The 24,947-nt window shown below is 37.8% G+C and overlaps 1 protein-coding gene across 1 annotated transcript in view; it reads right to left on the bottom strand.

Moving 5' to 3' along the window:
• TRHDE (thyrotropin releasing hormone degrading enzyme) overlaps positions 1-24,947 on the bottom strand; it is a 221,964-nt gene that overhangs the window by 125,850 nt on the left and 71,167 nt on the right. Inside the window, exons 4-5 of the mRNA XM_064449710.1 lie at positions 10,206-10,360; positions 4,323-4,436 (exon numbers count right to left, since the gene is read on the bottom strand). Of these exons, the coding sequence (XP_064305780.1) occupies positions 4,323-4,436; positions 10,206-10,360 (269 nt within the window). The remainder of the gene's footprint in view (positions 1-4,322; positions 4,437-10,205; positions 10,361-24,947) is intronic.

Here is a 24,947-nt window from a genome sequence, read left to right as displayed (position 1 = left end):
CTAACTTTTATATAATAAAGAAAAAGGTGAAGTCAGCTGGGCTCTGTGAAATGCTTTCTCAGCATCAAGCTGGGTACTGACTGCTAAAGTATTTGACGCTCTTTTGATGGATGAAAGGGAAAATTACATGCCAGTAATTCCTGCTGTCATAGTCCTCAAAACCTACCCCAATACAAGAGACATTCAAGGACAAACATGAAGGTTCCTTCTACAAGAAAATAAGGAGGTAAAAGATCACTCAATAAATTCCTGGATCTGTAAGCCTCAGTTGAATTCCTTCCTTTACAAAGCCACGTACAAAGGACTTCAGGATAATGAGAGAAACAAGCAGAGAGGAAGATGGAAGATATAGTTGTAAACAGGCCTCTGAAAACAGGAAGGTGAGAAGGGTAGGTGAGAAAAGACAGGGCTATGAAGTGGAAATTACCAGCATGTAGTTTTCTGCTGTAATTTTCTCTTTTCTCTGATCCTAAAACTAGCAGAGGCACCTTCCACAGAGGTGAGAGCACCTTGTATCAGTTGTAAGATCTTACAGCTCAAGAACTCACACCCAGCTGCTGTTGCTTTTTGATGGCATGGAGACACAACCATACAGTTATATGGTAAGCCTCTTACACAGAAACCTCATCTCTTTCTAAGTCATGAAATAGCAACAGCCAGGGAATTCACATGCAGATGACTACTCTGAGCACACATGATCAAGCAACATTCTCTGATCTCTGGGGGGTCTTGGACCTCATTGCAGAGCCAGCTTTCTCTTTAAAACCATCCTGACAACACAGAAGCAGATTGTTTAAACTTCCAACACCTTGAAGAATGAGATCTAAGAATAAGAATTTGAGACATTTCAGAACAATAATTTCAGAAAACTCATCTGGGGGATAGGCAATGCAAGAGGCTGAAAATGAAAGAACGGTGAATTCATTTCCATGGCAAATGTCTAAGTAGGGACATATTTCCTGAAAAATCAAAGGTAGCTTCACCTTCAAGAGGTAAAAAGTAACATGCAGGGACTTATTTTTTAGCTGAGAGAAGGAAATTAGAATTTCTAGCTTTGATCTGACATAACTTAAATTTAGAAAAGGATATTAAGACCAGTGGTGGAACTATGAAGGATCTCACCTCAGAAAGCTCACCTCCCTGTTTTAAAACCAGCAAAACTTCATCCACTTCGTCAGGAGAGTTCTGATGTATCTTACATTAACTGCAACGGATAATAGACGCTTCCATCAGAATGACTCTTCGTTCTGTTCTTCACCCAAAATTTTAATAGGAAGATCCAGGGCATAAGGATGGCAAGGGTTTAATAAGAACTGGATTTCCTTTCTCATTAAGATTATGCAAGCCTGATGAAGTCTGTAAACACCTTCTGGACAAGTCAAGAAATTCTAGACCTGCTGGAAGGCTCAAGTGTTACAGCTTAATGGCAGTTTGTTCAATATTGATATCCACCCACCTTTCCTGCAGTAAAAGAAGACCCTATAAAACAATTGAAGAAAAACTGATAAAGTCAAGAACCTCAGAGGAGGAAGAAATGTTTATGCAGAGTCCTCAAGAGACTCAGGTTCAGCCTTACCAAGTCTGTGAATGCCAAATAAAATAAACAATGAAAAATGCTCGGCTCTGCTAAAAGAGAAGCACCTTCAGACAAGTAATAGCAAAACTTTAGGGGCTTATGGAGCTTTAATGATCAAAGGTTACATGCCTGAAGCCTATAAGCATCCAACAAGTTAGGTAGAAAGCTGTTGACAGATCCATTTGATTCAGATGTATCCATGTTGCCCAAGTTGCATTTCCAGACAAAAGCCCTTTTCCTGGAATTGACTACCAGTCTTTCACTTCTACACCTTTCCAAAAGAAAATGTGACAAAAAACCTTTAATAAGCTGTTAATAAGCTCAATAAGCTTTTAAGAACTTGACATTTTAGTCCATGGGCTTTCTTGAGGAAACTTTCAAGGGTAACATTTCAGAACTACAAGAGAAAGATGTCAACTGTCTAACTTTCCCAATTCTTTAGAATAAAAAAAAGAGTATTTTGGCATATTACTCTGTTCTCTTGATGCAAAAAGCTGTAGTATCATGCACCTTAACATCTTTTATTTTTATTTCACAGGTATATGACTGCTGACAAAACACCACCCAGAATGCTAGAATATTGCTCTGTTATTGCTCTGTTTATTAGAGAAAATAAGGTTTGTAGCTCTTGTTTTTGCAATTGATTCATGAAGTTTGTACTGTATCCTTCACTTTAGAAAAAAATAAGTTGTTTGGAACAGTATTTCTTTTTATAAGTGTTCACCTTTTATTTTTTCAAGTTTACAAATGTCAGTATGATCTAAACACCAAATGCACTTTATATTAACAAAAATATCCAACAAGCCAAAATCCAGTAACTGTAACTTTTGCTTCCTCCTCCTACAAATTCTGTAATAAGGCTGAAACATCACAGTGTTGATTCCTTTGTACCCTAGCCTGTAAAAGAATGCAGCATGTATAAATGTTTAACACATCAATTGTTCCATCTTGCCACCAATTTTCTAATTATTTAAATATGTCAGTATGGTTATTTTTATATCAAAGGCCAATGATATTCAAAGATTTATGAAAAGTTTATGTCTACCTTCTCTTTAATTTAAGGAAAAACTTGACAGATTAATATTTTTTCAGGCACTGAAATATTACTGTAGTTAATTCTAATTTATGCAGCACGTGTCTGATTTCCCAGCTTAACTGTCATACCTTGTTCAACCCATTCGTTTTGCCTGTATTCTGCTAAGACGCCAGGATTTCATGTGATGGGCATGGCATTTGCATAACAGTGAACATTATATTCATTCCACAGAAATCTCAAGCAAATAGTCTATATTCCAAATGACTTCTAAAGCAAAGTTATTCTGGATTTGTTAAACTGATTATGTGAAGAACAAATGACTGATGATTTGAAGATAAAATGCAGTGTATAAATGTTGTCATCTATGGCATTTCACTATGCTAAAATCATAAAGGCCTGCCAGATTTCATTGCATTCATAATTAGAATCATTACATTGTAATTCAGGATGTGTTTTGCATAAAGATGAAGAGAATGAGTTTCAATACAGCCAAAGCCAGGTAAACCCAACAAGCCAACCTATGCAAGACATATGTCAGTTCAGATAAAGATTTATTTTGCTTTTCATAATGCAATTATAAACCAAAATTGACACTTGAAAGAAAAAATTAAAATACTACAAAGAATTCAAACTTCACAAGATGCATACCTAAAGAAAGAGTACCTGAATACAACTATTTTAAAAAATCACCTTTAACTCACAATTTATCATCTTCATTTTATGGCACACAAAAGTTAATGGGGTAACAATACTCGATAACTCACCCAGAAATGGGAAAAAAAAATTCAGAAGTTAGTATGCAAGAGTTTAAGCAAAACATTCAAGCTATAACACATCTCTGTCAGGCAATCTGTATTTATAACAAATATTTTCCCACATAATTAAACATGTGTAAACATAGAAGGATAGGAAACAGAAAAATTTCTCCAAAGGACAATAAAATCTATATAACAACCTTCAACGTGGTCTCACACACAATTTCCTTGTCCTGACGTCTCGTATCTCTTATTTTTCTTGTAAGCATATGTCTAGACTACAGTGGTTGATATTAACTGGGACCTGACCAGATATGATATAATATAACAGAAGAACTCCAAAAAGCATCGCTTTCCCAGTTTGCCCTCAGAGCGCCCTGGTATTTGTATACCAGTTGACAAAGCATATCCAGCTGTGGACAGCTAGAAATCATACTAAAACCTAGATTCTAAATTCATTTACCCCATGTAAACTTAGTATGTACTGCTAGGTGGCCAAACAATAGCAGGAAGATAAGAAGAGTAAATTTAGGGAGAGAAGAACAGAATATTGTAAGAAAAAATGTGCTCCGTTTTACAATATGTTTTAGCCAAACATATCTTTCCAATTTATCTTGTGTTTGTGGATAAAATTCAATATTCTGAATATTTTCAAAAATGGTCCACGTTAAATTATAACCGCTTTAATTCAAAATGTTTCTGAGCAGACAGTAGTTATTTTAATGTTGGGTTGTGACAGACACGACCTTATTTCTTTTGTAATAAATTGTAGATTACACTTTTGGAATGCTGTCAAATTATTTCACACCTAGTGATTTTGCTTCATTGGACATCTGATACTTGCATGCATCATTTGGTATTCTTCAGCAGTCCCTGTCTATAACAAAAACAGGAGTATAACAGCAGAGCAACTTTCCTGAGGAGTCTCCAAATTAACAAAGTAAAACTGACTTACCATGTTCCACCCTGGGTAGAGGTAGTCTGTCCCAACAAATTCAAAATAGTGAGCAAAACCTTCTTTCAACCACACATCCTCCCACCAAACTGGAGTCACAAGATCACCAAACCACTGCAAAGAAAGTTTGGATAAACAACCTCTAGGAAACCATTTTTGCACACATCTCATTTATACAGAACACATTCTTCACAAGTTTTAATAAAAACAGTAGTATATACCACCCCCTGAATCTCATTAACTCTTTTTTTCAGATACTAATGAATTAAGCCTTTACAGGATGCACAAGCTACTGAAGTAAAACATTAGAAAAGAACAAGCAGGGGAAAAGAAGCATTCAGGAGAGTATTCATGGTGTCTACTTCAGTTATCTAAAGTAGATGCTTACCTAGGTTTACAGGACTACCATACACAATGGACAGAAAAATGCGTCAAACTCAAGTAATCTGATTCATTACCTGGAAACTTCACTATGTATAGCATGAAACTTGAAAAACTGGGAACACAGTCTTCATATCCCAGACCTAAATTTTAGCATTTCTTCCTCCACGATGTCTGCTCACTAAGAATTACAGTACTACTGATACTCCATTCATTGGCTGGTTTCCCAAGAAAAGCAGTTTTATATAATGATGCCACCTCTCTGTGGGTGGGACTCAGATGCCTAAAAGCAGGTAGTTGATGCCACTTAAAGAGCATCCTAGGGCATCTGAGATACCTACATAGGCCTAGGAAATTTCATACAGGACTTACAGGAGATCTGCAGCCTTCCTGAACAGCAACCAGAGGCAGAGGGTATCTAAACTGACATGGGCCACCTATGTTTATGCAAAGGAACCCTACCTGACCTGACTGCCTTTCCCATTCCCCCAGGTCACTCCTGAATTTCCCCATTTACTTCAACCTAATTTAGAAAGAAGGACAGCGATCTCAAAGATAATTAAACTCCTACAAAAGTACAGGAAGATCAGCAGCTGAAAAGAGAAGGACGTATACTGAGGGCAAGGCAAGAACATGCCATTAGATACTCTGCCCAGTAGCCGCCAACAGCCACAAACCTGTCATGGTACCGGACGTGTGGGTGTCAGAGGGATTTTAGACAGAGCTGGGATAATCACTGGAAGAGGAATGAGGACAAAATTTCAAAGGTAATCAGGTATCATCAATTCTTCTGTTGGTGGATGACCCTGTTTAAATGACTGTAATGGCCCCGTGCAACCTGGATTGTCGTTAACACCAGTGGTAAGAGCAGAAACACACACGCTATTATAAAAACGTATTTCATACTCTCTGTAGCATATTTTTTGCCAAACAGATACCAAAGCTTTGTTTCAGTAAAATTCTCTGCCAGGTTTTTTCCTGATGTGATTAGAAATTAGATTAATTCATAATCAACAGAGATAATTTTGAGCTTTCATGGAGTCATAAGCTCTGAAAATACACAGAAAGGGAACAGCAAATAAGTATTCCAGAGGGACAGATTCACGTCAGTGCAGAGGAGCTGCTACTGCCACTGTAATGAGAGTGGGGAACGAATGAAAGCGGAGTTGACCAGTAAGCTGTTTGCTTTCATGACAGTTGCCTTATTGGAAGGCTTTGTCTGGGACCTGAATGAAAGGTCTCACTTCTGTGCATGTCTTTGTGGAGTGAGAATAGCACCAAGGAAGGATCAATGCTGCGATGAGGATCTGTAGTTAAGTGTACAAAGGGGTTCCAGAGAACAGGCTACAAAAACTGAGATTACCAGATTGCCACACAATGTTCCGTAAATAGGATTTGAACAGAAAAAAAAAGAAGTAAAACATGACAATGAATGTCATTGACAACCAACTTAAGAATTTAGGGAGAAAAGATGAGGTTGACAAAAGTCATATTCACACTACGTGAAACTGAACTTAATGGACAATCAGTGATAATAATCTAGTCAAAGGCTATCACTAAATTAACTCGATACAGGACCAGTAAAGATACGTCCTGATCTTATGAACATTTAACTGAAAAGACAAAGAAACACTGAAAACACAATAGCATGGAGTTTATTTCTTGAATCACAAGAGGACTGCTGAACAAATATGAAACCAGTAACAGTCATGGTATGCTACGACTATTCAGAGAGAGATTTAAAAAAATAAAGGTTGTAAAATTCATAACGCATCCTCCTGTAACTCAAAAGAACTGCTAACATTCATTTATGATGTCACAAAAGATAATTTCTTATACTCCTTTGCAATTTTTCTGGGTTTATTTATTAATGATGCAATTAAAAGTATTTGTTTAATTATCCACCTAAAGGAAGAAGTGTTTCACAGGCATTAAAACAGCATGTGATACCAATATGAAAATGTAGGGATTTGCTTAACTAGTCTTGAATAGTATCAGAGATAGTTATGAATGTCAGAGACAGAGCAGTCCCAGAGACTGCAATTAATGAAGCCAAATTTTCCAGCAGAAAGGTGCTATTATCTTCCTAGGTGTTACATCTGAAAGGAAAACATTAAGTAAAGGACTTCATTTATGTAAGTAATTGTTTATTTATTTATTTCTGCATTTGACTACAGACACTACTTGCCTGGAGTGAAGATCCTTACTTCTTTTCATTTTGGAAAAGAAAAATGAATTGAAACATATTGATTACATACATTTCTCATCTCCCTTAGGTATTGTGTTCAGCCTGACATGCAGAAGGCATTTATTTTACAGACACACTGAAAGGACACTCTTTTCTCTATGCTTTCTTTACAGATTATTAAAAAAAAAAATTGAGTTAGAAATTTTTTTTTTTCTTTCTGCTTTCCTGCCTCTTTAACTCAATCTGTCACACTAAGCTTTGTGCTCAGGTGGGAAGACTATCACCAAAAAATCATGGCGCATAAATTCAGACGACTCTTTCTTCAAAGGCTGTAGCTGGAACTGATCTGTGATATGCAAACAAAACTGATTACTACCTTAATAGAATTATTTTAATAAATTATGGTAACTATTTTGAGCTATCAATTTAAGCTGCTAGAAATCTGTGTGTTTTGACCAATATCTCATTTGTGTTTTGGGGCTTGGAGGAGAAGCTTTTACACCAAAACACTCCTCCTTCAATTATTATTTTTTTTAATTAAATACATAAAATATTCTAAAAGAACACTCAGGCTGAAATATTAAGCACTAGCAACCTACAAAATGACTAAACTAAAGCTACCCATGTAACTTTAATGTGTCACTCCTAAAACATATACTGAAAATAGATATCTGGTCAACATCACAAAGTCACCTGTGAAGAAATCGGGCGTAAAATTCTTTCTTACTTGCTTTTTACTTGTATTTTGACAATGACAGAAATTCTTTGTCCTTCTGCAATGCTGTCTCTCATTTTCTATCTGTCCTGAACATTGTGCTCAAGCAATAATACCCAGCAGATTTGGGAATTCCGATTTTAAAGTTATATCTAAAGGTAACAATCCCAATTCTTAACATTCATCTGATTTTCCTAATCTTGCAAACAACATTAGCAAAGCAATTGCTGTGTTCCTCTAAGCTACAAGGTTCTCAAACAGGTCAGTTTGCTACATGCTCAGATATATTCTGTAAGTCTTAAAATCATGGGTTTAAAATCAGGGGAAATAGGACAATAATAAAATTCTTCTAAAAAAAAAGTATTTTAGGAAAACATATTGTAGGAGAGTTCCCTTTCCTCTTACATGAAATTTTAAAAAATCAATAAATAAAAAATAAAACTGGAGAATTGGATTCTACTTTTGCCTGCACCAGAAGTGATTTTGGTTAATCTCTGTTATTCTGTGTGTAAAAATGAGTGAAAGGGAGGAATATGCATGTGCCATCCCAGGTTAGCAGGTGAGACGATGCACAGCAAAAGAGGATGAAAAATGCAGTATATAATTAACAAATAGCAAATGCAAGAGATCCTGGACCCAACCTGGTCTCTATTCAATATATTTTCGGCTAAGCTAGCACTGTTTACAGTTCCTGCTCTATGCTATCCACAGCTAATGTTTCCTTGAGGGGCTTCTGAGTATGGTAAGATAACAGCAGAAAAACTGGCTAAATAAAGACAATACTGTGATGGAGGTGCTAGACAGTGTTTTGTGGCTTCTATTTTTGAAGGGTTTTTCCCTTTAAACTTTATTTGCAGATGAACAATCCATGTTCTCTGTGACTCAATTCTGCATCTAAAAAAGTAGAAATAATATTTATTCCACCTGAATATTTTCTATCCTGTCTAGTTATCCAGTGAAGCAGCTAAGCAAGGATCTGATCTGCATGATACAGAAAGAGAAGCAACAGGAATGGAGGAAGATATTTTTAACTAAGTGAACAGCACTGGAAGCAATATCAACATGGACACCAAGTAAACCTTCACATTTGCAATTTTAAGGTCACTTGAAAGCACTCTATGACCGCATTGCTACCCTAAAATAAACTCAAGTATAATTTTCACACGCTTCGTGATCCTCTCATATTCCCAGAACAATGTAAAAAGGCTTTGGTTTCAATGAGAATCAAATAAACAAACTTGACAAGTTACTGATGTGATAATTGCCCGCATCTGAAGTATAAATTGCTCTGGAAGCCGAGGAAATTATTAAAGCGGTGCAAAGAATAACTGGAAGTAATGGAATGACTTCAGAAAAAGGAAGACTTAAGCTGAGCGCTAGGAAAAAGTTATTGACCATCATATTTAATCAAAAGGGCTTAGGGGAAGCAGCGTAACCCTGTAATCAGGAGCACTGAACCTGGCACTACAAAATGCACCACATGGAAGAATCTAATACTAACAGGAGCCGGGATTTGATGACCTAATGTGTGTTTTCCACACTTGATTCCAAAGGCACTCTAATTTTTCTAGCTGAACAGTGCTACTCTATTGTACTGCACAATAAAAAGCATAAAACAAAATCAGATGATCATATTGAGAAAAAATCAGCAATAATTTTCAATAAAAATTTCATGTTGTAGTTGAGGACTTCCTATTCACTGACAGATTTAATGTGAAACATGAATATGAACCAAACATTATTATCTTCAGGTTCATCTACCAGAACTCCATTACAAAGGCTCCCTCTTATATGGTACTTTTTATTTGCAGAAAGTGTTAAGAATTTGCATTGCCTTTTAAAGAATACTGTGTAAAGTCACAGATGTAAGCCGTGCTGATTACACAGTAGGATTTCATTCATTTTAACCTGAAGGCTATGATTATGCCTCTTATGAGTGGAAGAAAGGGTTTCCTGTCCCTGTAGCAGATTTCTTCAATAACATTTGCATTCACACTAATATTACTAAACACTTGTTATGTGTTTAGTTTGAGATAAGAAGATGGAAGAAATGTAAAATAAATTGTAATATGGGTTTATTATGAAGTTTTCTTATTGATTCAAAAGGTTCTGTACACATAAAGACTCAATTATCCACCATTAGTGAACAGAGGGTCAATACCAAATTTAAAAAAAAAAAAGAAAAAGAAAATGGAAGTACATGTATATTTGACTGAAGATGACTACCAACTTGATTTCAGCCAAAACATGTCATGAACATGAAACTCAGCATGAATCTGCCATAGTTCTGCAATAAATCATTTTCTACAGTTACCAACCTGTTCAGTCTACACACCAACAACACACACACACACACACACACACACAAACATACAGAATGCAGGGAATTTGTTCATTGCTACTAATTTTGTCTTCTATCCCCACTTTGAGTCTTCTTAGTTTCTACACTGTAGTGATGTGTCTTATGGAGCTCCGTATTATCTGGGCTCCAGTTACAATAAAAGCTGCAACTATGTGAACAACACAAATTCATTTTCAGTTTTGAAAAGGAATGCATGGTTCCTGACATTAATACCAAATACCTGAACACCTTTATTACCTGATGACAGAGCTCATGTACAATGACCATGGTGACATCCAGTAGGTATGATATAGAAGAAATGCTTGGATCTAGCAGTATCCTTTGCTCCACAAAAACACTCAGTCCCCAGTTCTCCATAGCAGCATATGGATGCTTAGGCACAGCTAACAGATCTAGAAATAGAAAAAATATACGTTAACTCCTTGGGGGAGCTACTATGCTGAAGAACTATTGTAAGTAAGGCCATAAATGATCACTGAAAGCATTTTAAATAAGATCTATGTAAAAAACAAAACTTAATTTCAGCTCTTTCAGTAATGTTATTTAGGAAACATTAATAAAATATTCTTTCTTTTATCCTGTGCCACTATCTGTTCACACGTGATTACCGTGTTATTGCTGTTACACAGTACTTAGTATTTCTAATTGAAGTTTTCTGTACAGAATCCAGCTTATTTACAATAGATTGTTGATTTACTTCTGGGTTTGATTTACTTCTGCTTCTCAGGTTTACTATACCATACTAATGTATTAACACAGACTTTTACCACAAGTATTTTTTATCTTTTCATTAAAGTGACTCCTTTATAAACACCTTACACATCAAACTGTATGTAAGGACTGACATTAAGGGGAGCACTGAAGCAATTCTGTTTCATAACAACCAGAAAGACGGCAAACTGTTCAGAATCACCACTTCTTACAAAACAAGGCATCTTTCAGTGTGCACTGTTGCTAGCACACGTCCTCCGAGAACAGGACTGCTGACAGCCAGCTCTCGGCCCCGCAGGCTGGAACAATGGTGCCATACACAACTTCAGGAGTATTACTTCAGTTTTGTATTCAATAAGTGACAAAATATTAGGAAGAGATGGGAATGTCCTTCATCAGGTAAAAAAAAAGCAGTGGGGAATTTTTCTCAGTGGCATGAGGTTGAACAAGAGAATATTACAATGTCTATCCAAGTGTTAGAAAAATCTCACAGCAGAAGATTGAGAAGAAACTAAAATTGACTATTAGTCTGGAAATAAATCTAAATTAGAGTAAATTGACATTGGGAATACACCAATACACAGTGCTGCTTCACAGCAAAAACATCTGAAAGGGCCCAAAAACAACTTTTATGTCTACAAGAAGCCCAGTGCAACCTGTGTACACATCAGCCAGAATTTTGGAAGCTACCCTGTCACATCAGCATGGTGCTCCCTCCAGTCAAACTAATTAGCCTGGTTCTTAATTAATTAGCCTGGCTGCCACACTCCTCTCATTTGGCTGTATTACTTCTGATTCCAAAGCTAGTTCATTTGCAGTTAACACAAGTATATCTACGGGGCACTTCACTGGGTGGGATGAAAGATCTCTGGGTTGACTTCCCAACCTGAAGAAGAATTCTGACCTGCTTTTTCTAAATAATACTCTAACTTATATCACAGCACTGACACATCCCCTAAGTTTGTCTGTTTTGCCTTGCTGATATATGTGGTGGAATTGGCTGACAGCATGAGTTCTACTTCAGGATTCACAGGAAGTTGCCACTGAAATATCAGGAATGGAGAACTTGGATATATTCCCAAAAAGGGCCTGCTGCAAGAAGCATAAAAATACCAGTCTTCTAGTGGAAGCATAGAGTGTAGCAGCTACTTCCAAATACAAGAAAACTGAAAATATCCAAATTGCAAACAGAGACATACTACAAACAGTAAAGAATAAATATTTCATATAAAGGCAGACACTAGAACAAGAGCCCAATTAAAGAAAATAAAGCAAAAATCCAAAACATGGTGTTCAAGTTTAGATATGCGAGTAAATTCAAAATTATACGCTTTCCTTCTTCAGTTGAAGCTCGAACTGTACTAATTTTTTAGAATAACTGCAATTTGGTATAAATGACACACAAAATTAAAAACTCCTGTCTGCTATACAAAGAAGGGATAAGGATGAAGAAAAGGACACAAAGGCTACTGGGTAAAATCACTGAAGTTAATGGGAAAGCTTCATTAACATTAAACAGGGATCTCCCCCATTCTCAACTCTGTAAAGAAAGCCATAACTTCTCCTATAGCAATTAAACTTTCCTCCAAAAGGCATCTTCAGAAGAACACAGACTCTGTTCTTAATTGCACCAATTAAGTTTTCAGCAATTCCCCTCAAATAAGCAAAGCGACACCGAAATGGAACCAGCATGAACGTAAAACCAGTTCCCTACTTTTAAATCATCCTTTTTTTCCCTCTTCTTTGGGTTCATTTGTAGTTTTTGGTCTTTCCTGCCAGTCATAATGGACAGATTTTGTCAAGTGTCAGCCAGTAATAAACTAGAACAACTCTGTGGAACTGGGAAACTAGGGTGAGCTCTCGTACTAAACACCTTTACAGGCTAATTATAGACTGTCTGTCACTGTTTGGGTCATTGGTATTGGTCTGCTGGTTTAGACGGATACTTTATAGCACTGACATACCAATAAAACCTTCCAATCTGATGGACGGCTAACTGCCTTGCAGGTAGACAACTGCAGAGGGATATTCTAAATCACTTTCATTCAACACAGCCCAGTTGCTCTGCAAGCCTGGAAATTCCTCTCATGCATCAGCTAATGCTTAAAGGGCTTTTCTGAATAGACAAAACAAAACATAATAGATAACACTGTGGGTTTCCAGAATTTTAATCCTTGCTGGTGACATGAGCATACCAACAATGCTGAATGAACTAAGACGTGTACTACTACAACATATGAACATACTCTTACCTTTTCCTAGTGCAGGGTCTGACAGACTGCACTTTAATGCCAAAGAGGAGACTTTCCTCATCTCCACTGACTGACAGGACAGACTCTGAACATACTCATTATCACAAAATGAGAAATCTTTTGCTTCTCTTTGTCTGTCCATGGCTAAACTCTGAATGTCCAAGTCTCAGTGTTAATTTAGAAAGGAAATTCTTCAGTGGTTGGTCTTGTTTGCTGCACAGATTTCTGCTACCTTTAAATAAAATTCCAAACACGCCTAGTTTCGTGGTAAAAGACATAATCTATATCTTGCTCTGGAGAGGCATAAATGTTTGATTTCAGAGGAACAATGTTTGATGTTCAAATCTCTACATGAGAATTTGTATTTCCCTCTGTTTATCATACCATTAGAGCACTGAGGAAGGTATCCTGTGCTCCTGGAGGTGACACCTGTTAAGGTTAGTGTAATTTTTAAGGAGCAAGGTATAAAAGAGGGATGATGATGCACATTTTGACAGAAATACCATTCACACATATTACTGCTCAAAAGTGTTCTGCCCTAACTGCAAAATGCGGGCTACTGAATATATAACAGCTTGTGTGCATGCTGCATCAAGTTACCCTGCACACTATTTAATTAAATTCTTTGTAAAGCACTTGTGAATGTTTGATTATGTGGATATTGCTGGGGAAATAGAAATGCGTGTTATTGCTTGCAGAGAATAATATCCTCATACATCATAAAACTGTTACTTGAGATTTCCTGATACAGCAGTGCAGAGTCCTGTGTACCGCTGGAATAATAAAGGGTTTCCACCTCTTGGCCTTCACAGACACGAAATTCATGACTGAGAAGTAAAAACTATGCAGCTAAAATAAAATCACCAGAAAAGCCATCAGGACAAAAACGTGTTGGAGCTTCACACTAACATATTATACTGGTACTATTATTTGAATACAAGGATAGCATTTGGACATTTTAAAAATCTATTTCTGTGTGAATCACATGAAAAACATATAAGTTACAAAAACTGTACATAGCTCAACAGCTCCTTTTATTTCCAAACGTTTAATTAAGGCATCACAACTATGCGCACTTACATCAAAATATAATTGTCTGACATTATTAGCAAGTATCATCATAGTGCAAAAAACAAATTAGCAATTTAACACCTAAGTTGGTCACAAAGCAAATCAACATTTGATGGTTTTAGCTTTATCTATGAACTTAGTATCTGTGCAATTTGAACAAATGATACTATTTTTCCTTTTTGCCCACTCAGTTATAGGATTTTCTAGGCATTCTTAAAAACCATTAAATTCCCCAAACCACAAAACTGGGAATTCTTGCTTTAAATAAGAGCAGGGTTAGAACTGAATAGGATTAAATGCAAAACAAGATCCAACTCTCTCACGCAGAGAACCCTGAACTGGGGGTCCTTCCCCCTCCTTTATTATCCTACTCTTACAGATATCAAAGCCACTTTTTCCACCACTGTGATTCCACTATGTTTAACCACCTTAGTTTGAAGTCTGATGGGGATACTGGCATAACAGGCACACATCCTTACTATACATATAAATATGAGTGCATGTGTACACACAGCAAGTCAGACAGACATCCACATGCATAAGCACATTTATTAATATTATGTGCTGCAATCTTATATGGTTTAGCTGCTGGTTGAAATGTAACCAAGGGCTAGATCCTACAGAACATACAACAGTATTAAATTTCTAATACTCAAGATGGAAGATAAAAAACACCTACTGGAGTAGGGGAAGAATAACTAAATGTGTGAACAAATTCTGCAAAGTTTCTGTCATCATACATGATAAGTTTCCCAAATAAATATGAGATCCCTGAAACACTGCAACTTGTAAATGAGGACATACAGCGAGAAACAAGAATTTTGTCAAGCATCTTTACACGTATATTTTCCTTAATAAAACCAGGAGGCACATAGACGTAAACTGGTCACTCAATGAACTCCATGTTTTTCTCTTATAATCCCTATTTTTATTACAAAAATGACACTATAAAAATAATTTTAATTTACCGACGTTCCTCTCACAACGTTATTTTAATTCATTTCTTCAGAGAGGCTTTCTTCAAGATTTCAGGTGTAGTTTTCTTGCTACCAGTTATTTCACTTTTTTGACAACAATTTCAACAAATTAAGAGAAAGCATAGGCTAATATCAGTTTATTTTAGTCTTGACAAATGAAAACTGTAAGTATGGTTTTGCCCTTTCCTAATGCTGCATAATGCAATCAATAGCTTTATTAAATCTCTCTAAAGGTCTTGCGCAATTTCCTAAACGAATGTTGTTGTAAAAAAAAAAAAAAGAATCATTTACTAAAAGGGCTTATATTTCTGCCACTCAGAGTCCTTAATCAAAGCCATTTTTTTTACTGAGTAGACAATGCTTTTCTGTAACAGAATACCATTTAACTATTTATGCAGATTTTGAGGAACAAGCCAACTACAAAAAGCGACAGCAGTTATTGTAAGAAATATCCACATTTTCTACTGATAAAGAACTACTGATAATGGTACTGTTAAGAAATATCTAAACTGGCTACTGAAAGTCTTTCTCCACTGTTTGCTTAGTATATGACAGAGAAGTTTGTGCTGGAAAACCAAGTTTTCCTTGTGCATACTTTCACACCCTTAAAAAGTTATTGGGCAGAGGGAGGGGACCCAAAAAACCCAAACATCCCCTGGGTTGCTGAAAGCTCTCTGAAGCCAACAGGAAGGTCTCCAACTGACTGCAACAGCAGAACGAAACACAACTAATGGATTTGAATGTTCCCCTTGAGACACTTTGAGGCGCATGATTTTCAGAAAATACTAAGTGCATGTTTCCTGAAAACTGAGCCATTTCAGTATCTCACTTTTGGCACTTAGGACCTAGGTACCCTAATTAAGCTGCCTTTTAACTATTACTTTTATTTAAACTACAACTTAATAGTATTATTCTATCTTCTCTCACTACACACAAAGTATTCAAACACACAGAGGTCACAAACAACCTGGATGACAACCCCACGGGAACTCTTTGACCAACATTTCTGTTTACCCAAATGCTTATTCTGGCACCCACCAGTTTTTATCTCGGGGACTACACCACCAATATCCTTCTGTAAGCATGACACTTACCAACCCACACAGATGCTGGCCTGCAGAGTTAATGCAAAGGTCTAAAACTGTTTGACATTATTTCAGTCAGATCAAATGGCTTGTTGCAGACCCTGAGGAGAAATCACTGACACACAGCAGTTTATTGCTGGGGTTTTTATTGCTGCTTACTGCTGTACAAAGTATTACTTAACATTAACTGACATAAACAATGGATGAATTTCCAGAGTGTTTGATATGAATAGCAGATATTTAATGCAATGTGAATACTAAAGGATGCGAGAGGGGAAAAAAATGTGGGAGAGAAAGCTGTGGGGGTAAGTGGGGAGAACAAGCAGTAATAGAGGAAGAAACACTGCGCTATTTTTTTTTTGAGCAACTGTCCCTTGACACTAGGTGATAGCTAGTTCACAGTTTAAGAAAATAAAATAGAAAGCCGTTGATTTTATTTGACATGCATATTATTACATTGCTTTCAAATTTCATAACTCTGATCTATAGATCATTGTTTTGTTATTTCAAAGTATATCAGATGATTCAGTGTTAAAATGAAAAATTAACACAATCGCCCATTGAGGCTGAATTATGTATCATTTGGTTGCACAGACATCTACATGAACAACGCATTTCTTTTAAATAATACCTGGACAGTTCTTTATGAATTGCTGCACAGTAACAGACATGGGAAAAAAATCTTTCACAAAGTTTCTTTATAAACCTTTTTCCCCAGCCTTCAGTCTAATGTGGGTGTCCTAAACTCTTCTTAGACGTATATTAGAACAGAGTCATACGAAACAAACTGAGACACAGACTGAAATCAGCTCAGGTTTCTGTTACTCCACATTACAGGGCTAGTACTGTATGTGCATCCCTTGGAGTATATACACAACAAATGAACAGATTAAATACATTCCAACTCTCAACACTGAAAGATCTGGAGGGAGAAAAAAACATGAAAGAATTTTGTTGCCTTCATAAATACTGTTTCTAACATAAATACTAAGAGCATCGACATGATGGAAAATTGCCAACAGCCATTTTCCTACCACCACAGTTAATAGAGCATGAGGACTCTACGGCTGAAAACAACACGCCACTGATTACTGAGCACTTCCAGTATGAATACTGCCGCACAGAAAATTATCAAGTGCCACTGCCATATTCCTTCCCTTTGCTGCAAAACCGAGGTGCAAGTATACAGAAAACTCCAGAAATCCATACTACTAAAGAATTTTAACAATGGGGTAAAATATATCTTTTCATCTGCCATACATAAAATTGATTTGCATCACAGTAATAAAGACTTGAATGTTTCCATTAGTACAACTCTCTGTATACCCAGATTTACCTCTTTTGGTTTGCTTTAAAGTGAGACCGTATTCACAGGTGATGGGCACAGTTTAGCAGTGAAAGTAGAAATAGGAATTTCGGGAAGACAGGCAAGTGCCTCACGTTACCAGTATCTCAAAAATATGTATCACAACATTCCACCTGGAAATAAAATTACAATATAGCTAATCATACACACCACATCTGAAGGCAATGTTTTTGTGGAGACTGTATCTCTCTTTTCCTCTCCTCCAGAGTTAAGATGAAGAACTATGAATAAACTGTCCTGGATAGCTCCAGAGATACTGGTTTTAGGTCTTGCTGCTTATTCTATGCCCTAAAATAAAGTTTATCTTACATTCTTATGCAAAATCTTTAGATAATGTTGCAGTGGGATAAATTTTTACTATCTTAATAAAAAATTTGCTCTCCTCTTGCTGATGTTAGTATGAGTTAAAGAAGATACCAGAGCACTTTTCTGATAAAAGTCCGCATGTATCCATTCATCAGCTTATTTAATACACCAAGAATCAATAACTTTCTGTGACACATCACAAAAAAAATCACCATCCTGAGCTCTAGAGAAACATGTTCTCATGCAATCCCACAGTCTCCCCTCCCAACTCATGCTTGAAGATGTAACCGCTTAAACTAAGTCTTGTCACAGGATCCATATTCACCCTTACAAGAGTCTCAGAGGAACACCCTGATGGACTGGTGGGACCAAAATGTGAAAGTAAAAGCGGAACTTCTTGGTGCATTTAGATATCCTGGAGACATTCAACTAAATGAATTTACTCCTTCATTCTGTTCCAGAACACCATGGGCACAGGCTGCCAGCAATGTGCTGTGCAGTTACCCAACACAGGTGAACAATCAGTTAAAAAGCAGGCATGCAAGATCGTGACAGAAAAAAAATCATCATCCTCTACACAGTTACTCCAGATTTCCCACAGTAAAATCCAGGGCCAGGACCTGAACCTGTAAGAAGCTTTGCTTCCCTGGAGCAATGGGCTCCGCTCAGCCTGTGTCCTGATACACAGAGGCAGGCAGTAATATGTCTCTGAATAAAGGGGGCCTTTTTAAAGCATCTTGGGCCCAGAGTTATTATTGAAACCCACATAATTATCAGCAGTGGGGAAAGAATTAAAAAAAATAAACAGGGTGGGAAAGAGTAGCTGAAACCTCCACCAGGGCTGAAAATCTCTCTGAGCATGGAAAACAATGGGAAGAGATGGAAATGGTGCTTTATTCTGCACTTGGAAGCAACAAGTACTAGTGAAGAGACAGTTAGTAGAAAGTGGCCTTATTTCTGACAGTTGTGGTTTCAGATATACTTGAAGTGTTTAATAGTTTCAATTAACTCAGAGAGTAGAACCCAAACATGAAAATGTGTTACAAAAATGGAAGAACACTGCAAACAATGTAAAAATAAAACTCTAGAAAGTTATGTTTTTAATCTGAGTTACAAAAGAAAACTGACGCACTAAAGAGAGGCTGGTGGATGATACAAATTGAACTGTACTACTGAAGTTTGGCAAGGAGCTAACAAGAGCTGAGAACAGAAGAGGTTGTGACAGACCTGGGGCAAGTACTTCAACAACAGACTACGGGGAGACTCAGAAAGAAGGAAAAGCAGAGCCTGACAAACAACAGGAGTCATCCAGTCCAGACCAAAGTTTATAGAGATCACACAGATCTCTGACACAGTGAGTAAGATTGATAATCCAATATCCCACCAGAAAAGAAACCTGAGACAGAAAATCATGCAGAGCTCAGAGAACATGTGGAGCTGTACACACAATGACAGCCTGGACAAGCCACAGTCCTCCCCAGTGCAGGGGAAAAAATATTGGAAAAGTGATGGATTAAATCTCTTCCCTCCACCAATGGAGTGACTTTATTGACAAAGGGGATGATGACAGCAACACGAAGTCCTATTAGTATTTCCTGCGCACTTTTATGATACACAAATGCCCTGGGGTATGGTATTGCTACCCTTTTGCATAAAACATGCCTTGCTATTTCCCTTAAATCACGTTTAAGCCAAAAGGTCAAAAACTGGTAACAAATTTTATCAGTAACTTTCAAAACAGAGAACACTGTAATGAATGCTTACAGAATTTACCACCAAATAGACAAAATCTATGCTTAATGCGTTTACACTGATCCGTACTTACATCCATATTGAGCTGGCACTGAAAAGCAGGCAATCACAGCTCTGGTCTTTGTGCACACCTCATGTTTCATGTTTTCTCTATCCCCGAAAAATTATTCAGAAGTTCTTGTCTGAGAATTCATCTGCAAGACGTATCTTCTCACAGAGCACTTTCAGGTGCACTCCTCCACTCCCTCTTAGATTTTCATATTCCTGCATGTCCCTTGGTTAAACCACAACAGGCTTTTACCAATCTCACCTTTGAAATGTTCCTGGGATCTAAACAGACTTCATCTTTCATCCTGACTCATTCTGTTCCCCCCATTTTAGAGACACAGTCTGTCCATTTTTCTTAATAGTGCTTGTTCGCTTCTTTAGATATGCAAATTATCTGTTCTAAATTATCTTCCATACTAATCTTGCTGGTAAGCAGCTTCGTACTTCGATGACTTCAATGAGGGGATAAAAACATTTCCCCCTCCCTTTGGTTATTCATTTGCATTTTCAGTGTGTAATGTGACCTCTGCTGGAGTTTACATTCTGTGTCAATCTTTACCTGCATTATACAAAGATCTATATAGAATAAAACGTATGCAGCTCATTACTGACTGCTAAGACCAGTAACGCTAACACACCAGTAATGAACCACTCTGGGACACCAGTGGGCTTGCAGAGACTGATCCCCATTGCAGCCTCACTGCTCTCTTGCTTGCAGAGCAAGACAACTGCAGGATCTAACAAGTAAGACAATGTAAAGAAGATGTGTCTTCCCTTGCTTTCGCACAAGAAGAAAGCCATGTAAAATTGGAAGGGTTTTTTATTGCCTACAAGGGAGATATTTTGAGACAACACTAATGTTAAATATTTCTGTTAGATGAATACACAAAATTCTGGCAGATGCCATTTAAAAAGGTTCTGCATTCATGTGATGGCACAGAGTATCAAGTTTTACACAGCAACACTTAATCTGGGAAAAACCAGGAAGAGAGAGTGGCAAGAGGCTTTGGACAACTTTAGAAAGATTTAAAAAATGCCAAGTTAAAACTAAACAAACAAAAAAAAAATGAACAGTCCCAGCTGTTGTAGCCTCTCCCCATAGAAGAGGTGCTCCAGTCCCTTGTGGCCCTTCACTGGACCCTCTCCAGTATGTCCGTGTGTCTCTTGTATTATAGAGCCCAGAGCTGGACACAGCACTCCAGGTGTGGCCTCACCAGTGCTGAGAAGAGGGGAAGGATCACCTTCCTTGACCTGCTGGCAACACTCCTAATGTAGCCCAGGACACCACTAGCCTTCTTTGCTTTGAGGGCACAGTGCTGGCTCATGGTCAACTTTGTGTCCACTAGCTCCTTTCTGAAAAGCTGCTTACCAGATGGTCGGCCTCCAGCGTACAGTGGTGCATGGGGTTGTTCCTTCCTAAGTGCAGGAGTTTGCACTCCCCTTTGTTGAACTACACAAGGTTCCTGTCAGTCCATTTCTCCAGCCTGCCAATCTCCCTCTGGGTGGCAGCGCAACCCTCCAGTGTATCAGCTAGTCCTCCCAGTTTTGTGTCACCTGCAAACTTGCTGAGGGTACACCCTGCCCTACCATCCAGATCATTAATGAGGATGCTGAACAGGACTGGACCCTGCACTGACCCCTCAGGTACACTGCTAGTGACTGGCCTCCAACTAGACTTCCTACAACTAATCGTCACTGACTGGGCCCAGCTGTTCAGCCAGTTTTCAGTCCACCTCACCAACTGCTCATCTAGCTCACACTTCATCAGCTTCTCTATAAGGACCTTATGGGAAACAGTGACAAAAACCTTACTAAAGCCCAGGTAGACAATATTCACTGCCCTTCCCTCATCTACCAAGCTGGTCATTTCATCGTAGAAGGTTATCAGGTTGGTCAAGCCATGCTGCCTCTTTATGAATCCATTCTGACTGCTCCCAATGCCTGCCTTGTCCTTCAAATGCCAGGAAATGGTTTCCAAGATTAGTTGTTCCATCACCTTCCCAGAGATCAAGGTGAGGCTGACTGGCCTGTAGTTCCCTGAGGCTTCCTTGCCCTTCTTGAAGTCAGCAGTGACATTTGCTTTCCCCAAATACCTGTCCCAATCGTCATGGCCTTTCAAGGCTAATCAGAAGAGGCCTCACAATGACATCAGCCAGCTCCCTCAGCATTCATGGGTGCATCCCATCAGCATACATACACTTACGCATGAAAACAACATATGGTTTAAACCAGAGACTACTGTCATGGACACTAACAAAAATTTGGAAGTCAATATTCAAGCAGAAAAGGAACTTCCTTAATATAGCACAGATAACCTGCTTCAAAGAGATCTTGGGTTTTGTTAAAAAAAGGTGAGTAAATCCCTTGTTTCCAGAAGAAGCAGCAGAGATTCTTTGTGTGTGTTACAAATGTATGAATCCTAGCTCAAATATTTGTAGCTTTAGCAGATCAGACGACTGCTCTGGGTTAACTGACAGATAGGCAGGGAACAAAATCCAGAGCTAGATACTATCTATACCAACAACAAAAAGGTTGTTATCAGAGAAAATATGGCCCATGACTGCCAGAGAACTGAAGCCTTTCAGAAAGTAATCAATGCTTTTAGGATAGGATGGCTAAGGCAGCATATTGCTGTCACTCCAGACAAGTATTTACTGAGGATAAAGAGGTTCACTTTCTACACTTCCTTAAAATAAAGAAGAGATAAGGAGAGTAATTAGGCAATCAAAATACCCTAAGCAATCACTCCTGAGCACCACAATGAATTAACTATTTCCACATATGCATAATACCAGTATTTTATGGTAAACTCATGAATTTGAGCAAATCAGAGATTAATTGTATATTTGTTCTAATTTTGTCTTGTGAGTATGATTAAAAAACTGGTTACATGATTGGTGAATTTGTGTCATCTGTATGTCCTTGTTATGTTACTATTATTACATGCTACCTAAAGAAAAAACACCAGACAGTGGGAATTTTAGCAGGAAGTGGTTCTGCTTCCCAGACAAAATTATTACAGGTAGGGACTCAGTCTAAGTCTATGTTCTGGACAGAAGAGGAAGTTCTAGACACATCTGTGCAGACAGCCCATCCTGGATTTATGATGCACACGACATATTTCCACATTCAAACCTATAGGCAAGGTGCTGCTTCTGATGCATTTTTTGGTGAATCAATGCTGGAGGCTACGTGCCTCCTAGATGAAGGCTACAGGTGGAGCCAGGGTCTCTCTTCACTCTTCTCTATACTGTTTACCAGTCTTGTTTTCCTAGGGCTGAGACCTGACCCACAGGAACTCCACTCCATGCTAGAGACTTCAGCACAGGCTAACACTGAAGTCTGTGAGCATGGTCCTCCTCTCACGACCTCTCTCATCTAGCACAGTCCTCCACCCCAGCATTCCCATTTGGGGAACTCACTCCAGATACTTTAAGACAGTATTGGTCAGCTCTTGACAAGGAAATGGGCAGGCTTGGAGGGACATCTAGCCAGGCGGGATAATAAAGACCCAGGAATAAGACTACTACAACAAATAAAGTAATAGCATCAACATCTCAATCTGTAATGTAGAACTACCTACATCTGGAGTGGCAATACAACCAGTCTGCTGATGTATCACTGCTAACTACAGGGGTATGAATTAAACCCATTTCTTCAGTCAGTATGTCCTTTTTGACTTCTGAACTAATAAATCTCACCCTCTCAAATTTAGTCCTGTTTTTTCAACCCCATGTTGAACAAGGCATGGAACAAAACTAAACAGAATACATCAACATAAATAAAACTTTATTCTTCCAATAGCACAAGAAACTGTAACAACCCAAAACTGATACAACATTTAACATTCTTTTTTATGGGGTTTAGCAAATTACCTTTCCAAATTTAGTAGTCTGTCTTTCTTTAAGACTTCAGCAGAACAGTAACCTGTTTGAACATAACCTCTAATTTAAATTAGCATGAAAGAACACAGGTCAGGCCCCCAAAAATCTGCTACAACTTATAATCTTGAGTTCAAAAGATACTATTTTATGCTTAAAATCTGATTTAAAGTTTGAAAAATCTGATTTAAATTATGTTTTAAAAACAGTATTTTGTATATTCTTACTAATATATTTGCCATAAAATATCTTTCTGTTAGTGTGCACATTCTACTCAGAATGCTACTCTGGAATAAACCCAGAACTCTTGTCATGTCCAAATGAAATAATTTTTTTCTGTACTCAACAACTGTAAGAACTGCAGACAAACAAAGAAGCTTCTTCTCCAGATATTTTGCGTTTTGCCCACTTCAGGATGATGACCAAAGAGCTATGCAGGTAGCTTGGAACACCAGAAAAGCACTAGCTTAAGCTAAAAAAAGACAGGATTACTCCTGAAGAAACAAAGATTCAGTGCTGATGGAACTGAAAGATCCTGCCTCAGAGCACCAAGAAATGCAGTGGGAAAAGCTGAGAAGTATTGCCAGAAGGCTTGAGAGACACAGTTGAAATAGATGAGACAGACAAACTGAGAAACAACTCATAGAAACAAAAAATTTGTCTGAGACAGCCAGTAAGTAGAAGCTGAGGAAACATTGCCGTAGGGACTATGAATACAAACAGGAGAAACATTTTGAGAGGATGAAGGAAAGAGGCAGCAAATGAACACCAAAGGACAATACAGGCTTAATCCCGAGTACATGATATAATTACACTTACTTAAACACACCTTGCTACGACATATTTGCAGTTCTTCAGACTCATTCCAATAAGGTCTTGCATACCTTCAATGCATAGAACAAGAAGAAACAAAAAATCTGGAAAAGCCCATCTTTTCCACTGCTCAGGTATAATGAGTTGAAGGAGCTGAAGGTTCATGAGGTATTGAAATAACTGACTTTAGCAACCATTTGGTTATTAACTAGAGATGTCAACACTCATGCACTCTGCCTTTCTGTAAAACTTTACACAGCCAGAAGGGCTGCAGAGAAGTTCTCAGGAACTCTGGAAATGAATGGAACCGTAGCAGAACTGTAGGTTGAGGATTACTGAAGGAATAGCTTTACATGGTGAAGTTGTATTTGAGATCAGACTATATACACAAAAGGCAGTGACAAGGAGAATTCAATTATGACATGAGCATCAAAGATGTTGAAGGAAAAAAACAGGAGTTAAATAAGCTGAACTAGCAAAAGCAGCCATAAAAAAGAAATGTGAGTAAAGTGAAGGTAAAGCAGACAGAAATTCAGTATAACCAACTGCACCTACTGGGTAACAGAAGCTGAGAAACCTCCTGCTCAGCTCTTTTACTGGCAACAAGAAACAGACTAAAAGAGATCACGGAATCACAGAATGGTAGGGGTTGGAAAGGACCTCTGGAGATCACCTTGTCCAAGCCCCCTGCTTGAGCAGGGACACCTAGAGCAGGGG

Source organism: Phalacrocorax carbo, chromosome 1, assembly GCF_963921805.1.
Source record: "Phalacrocorax carbo chromosome 1, bPhaCar2.1, whole genome shotgun sequence".
Classification (NCBI taxonomy): Eukaryota; Metazoa; Chordata; class Aves; order Suliformes; family Phalacrocoracidae; genus Phalacrocorax; species Phalacrocorax carbo.
This window is presented reverse-complemented; position numbering and strand designations above follow the sequence as displayed.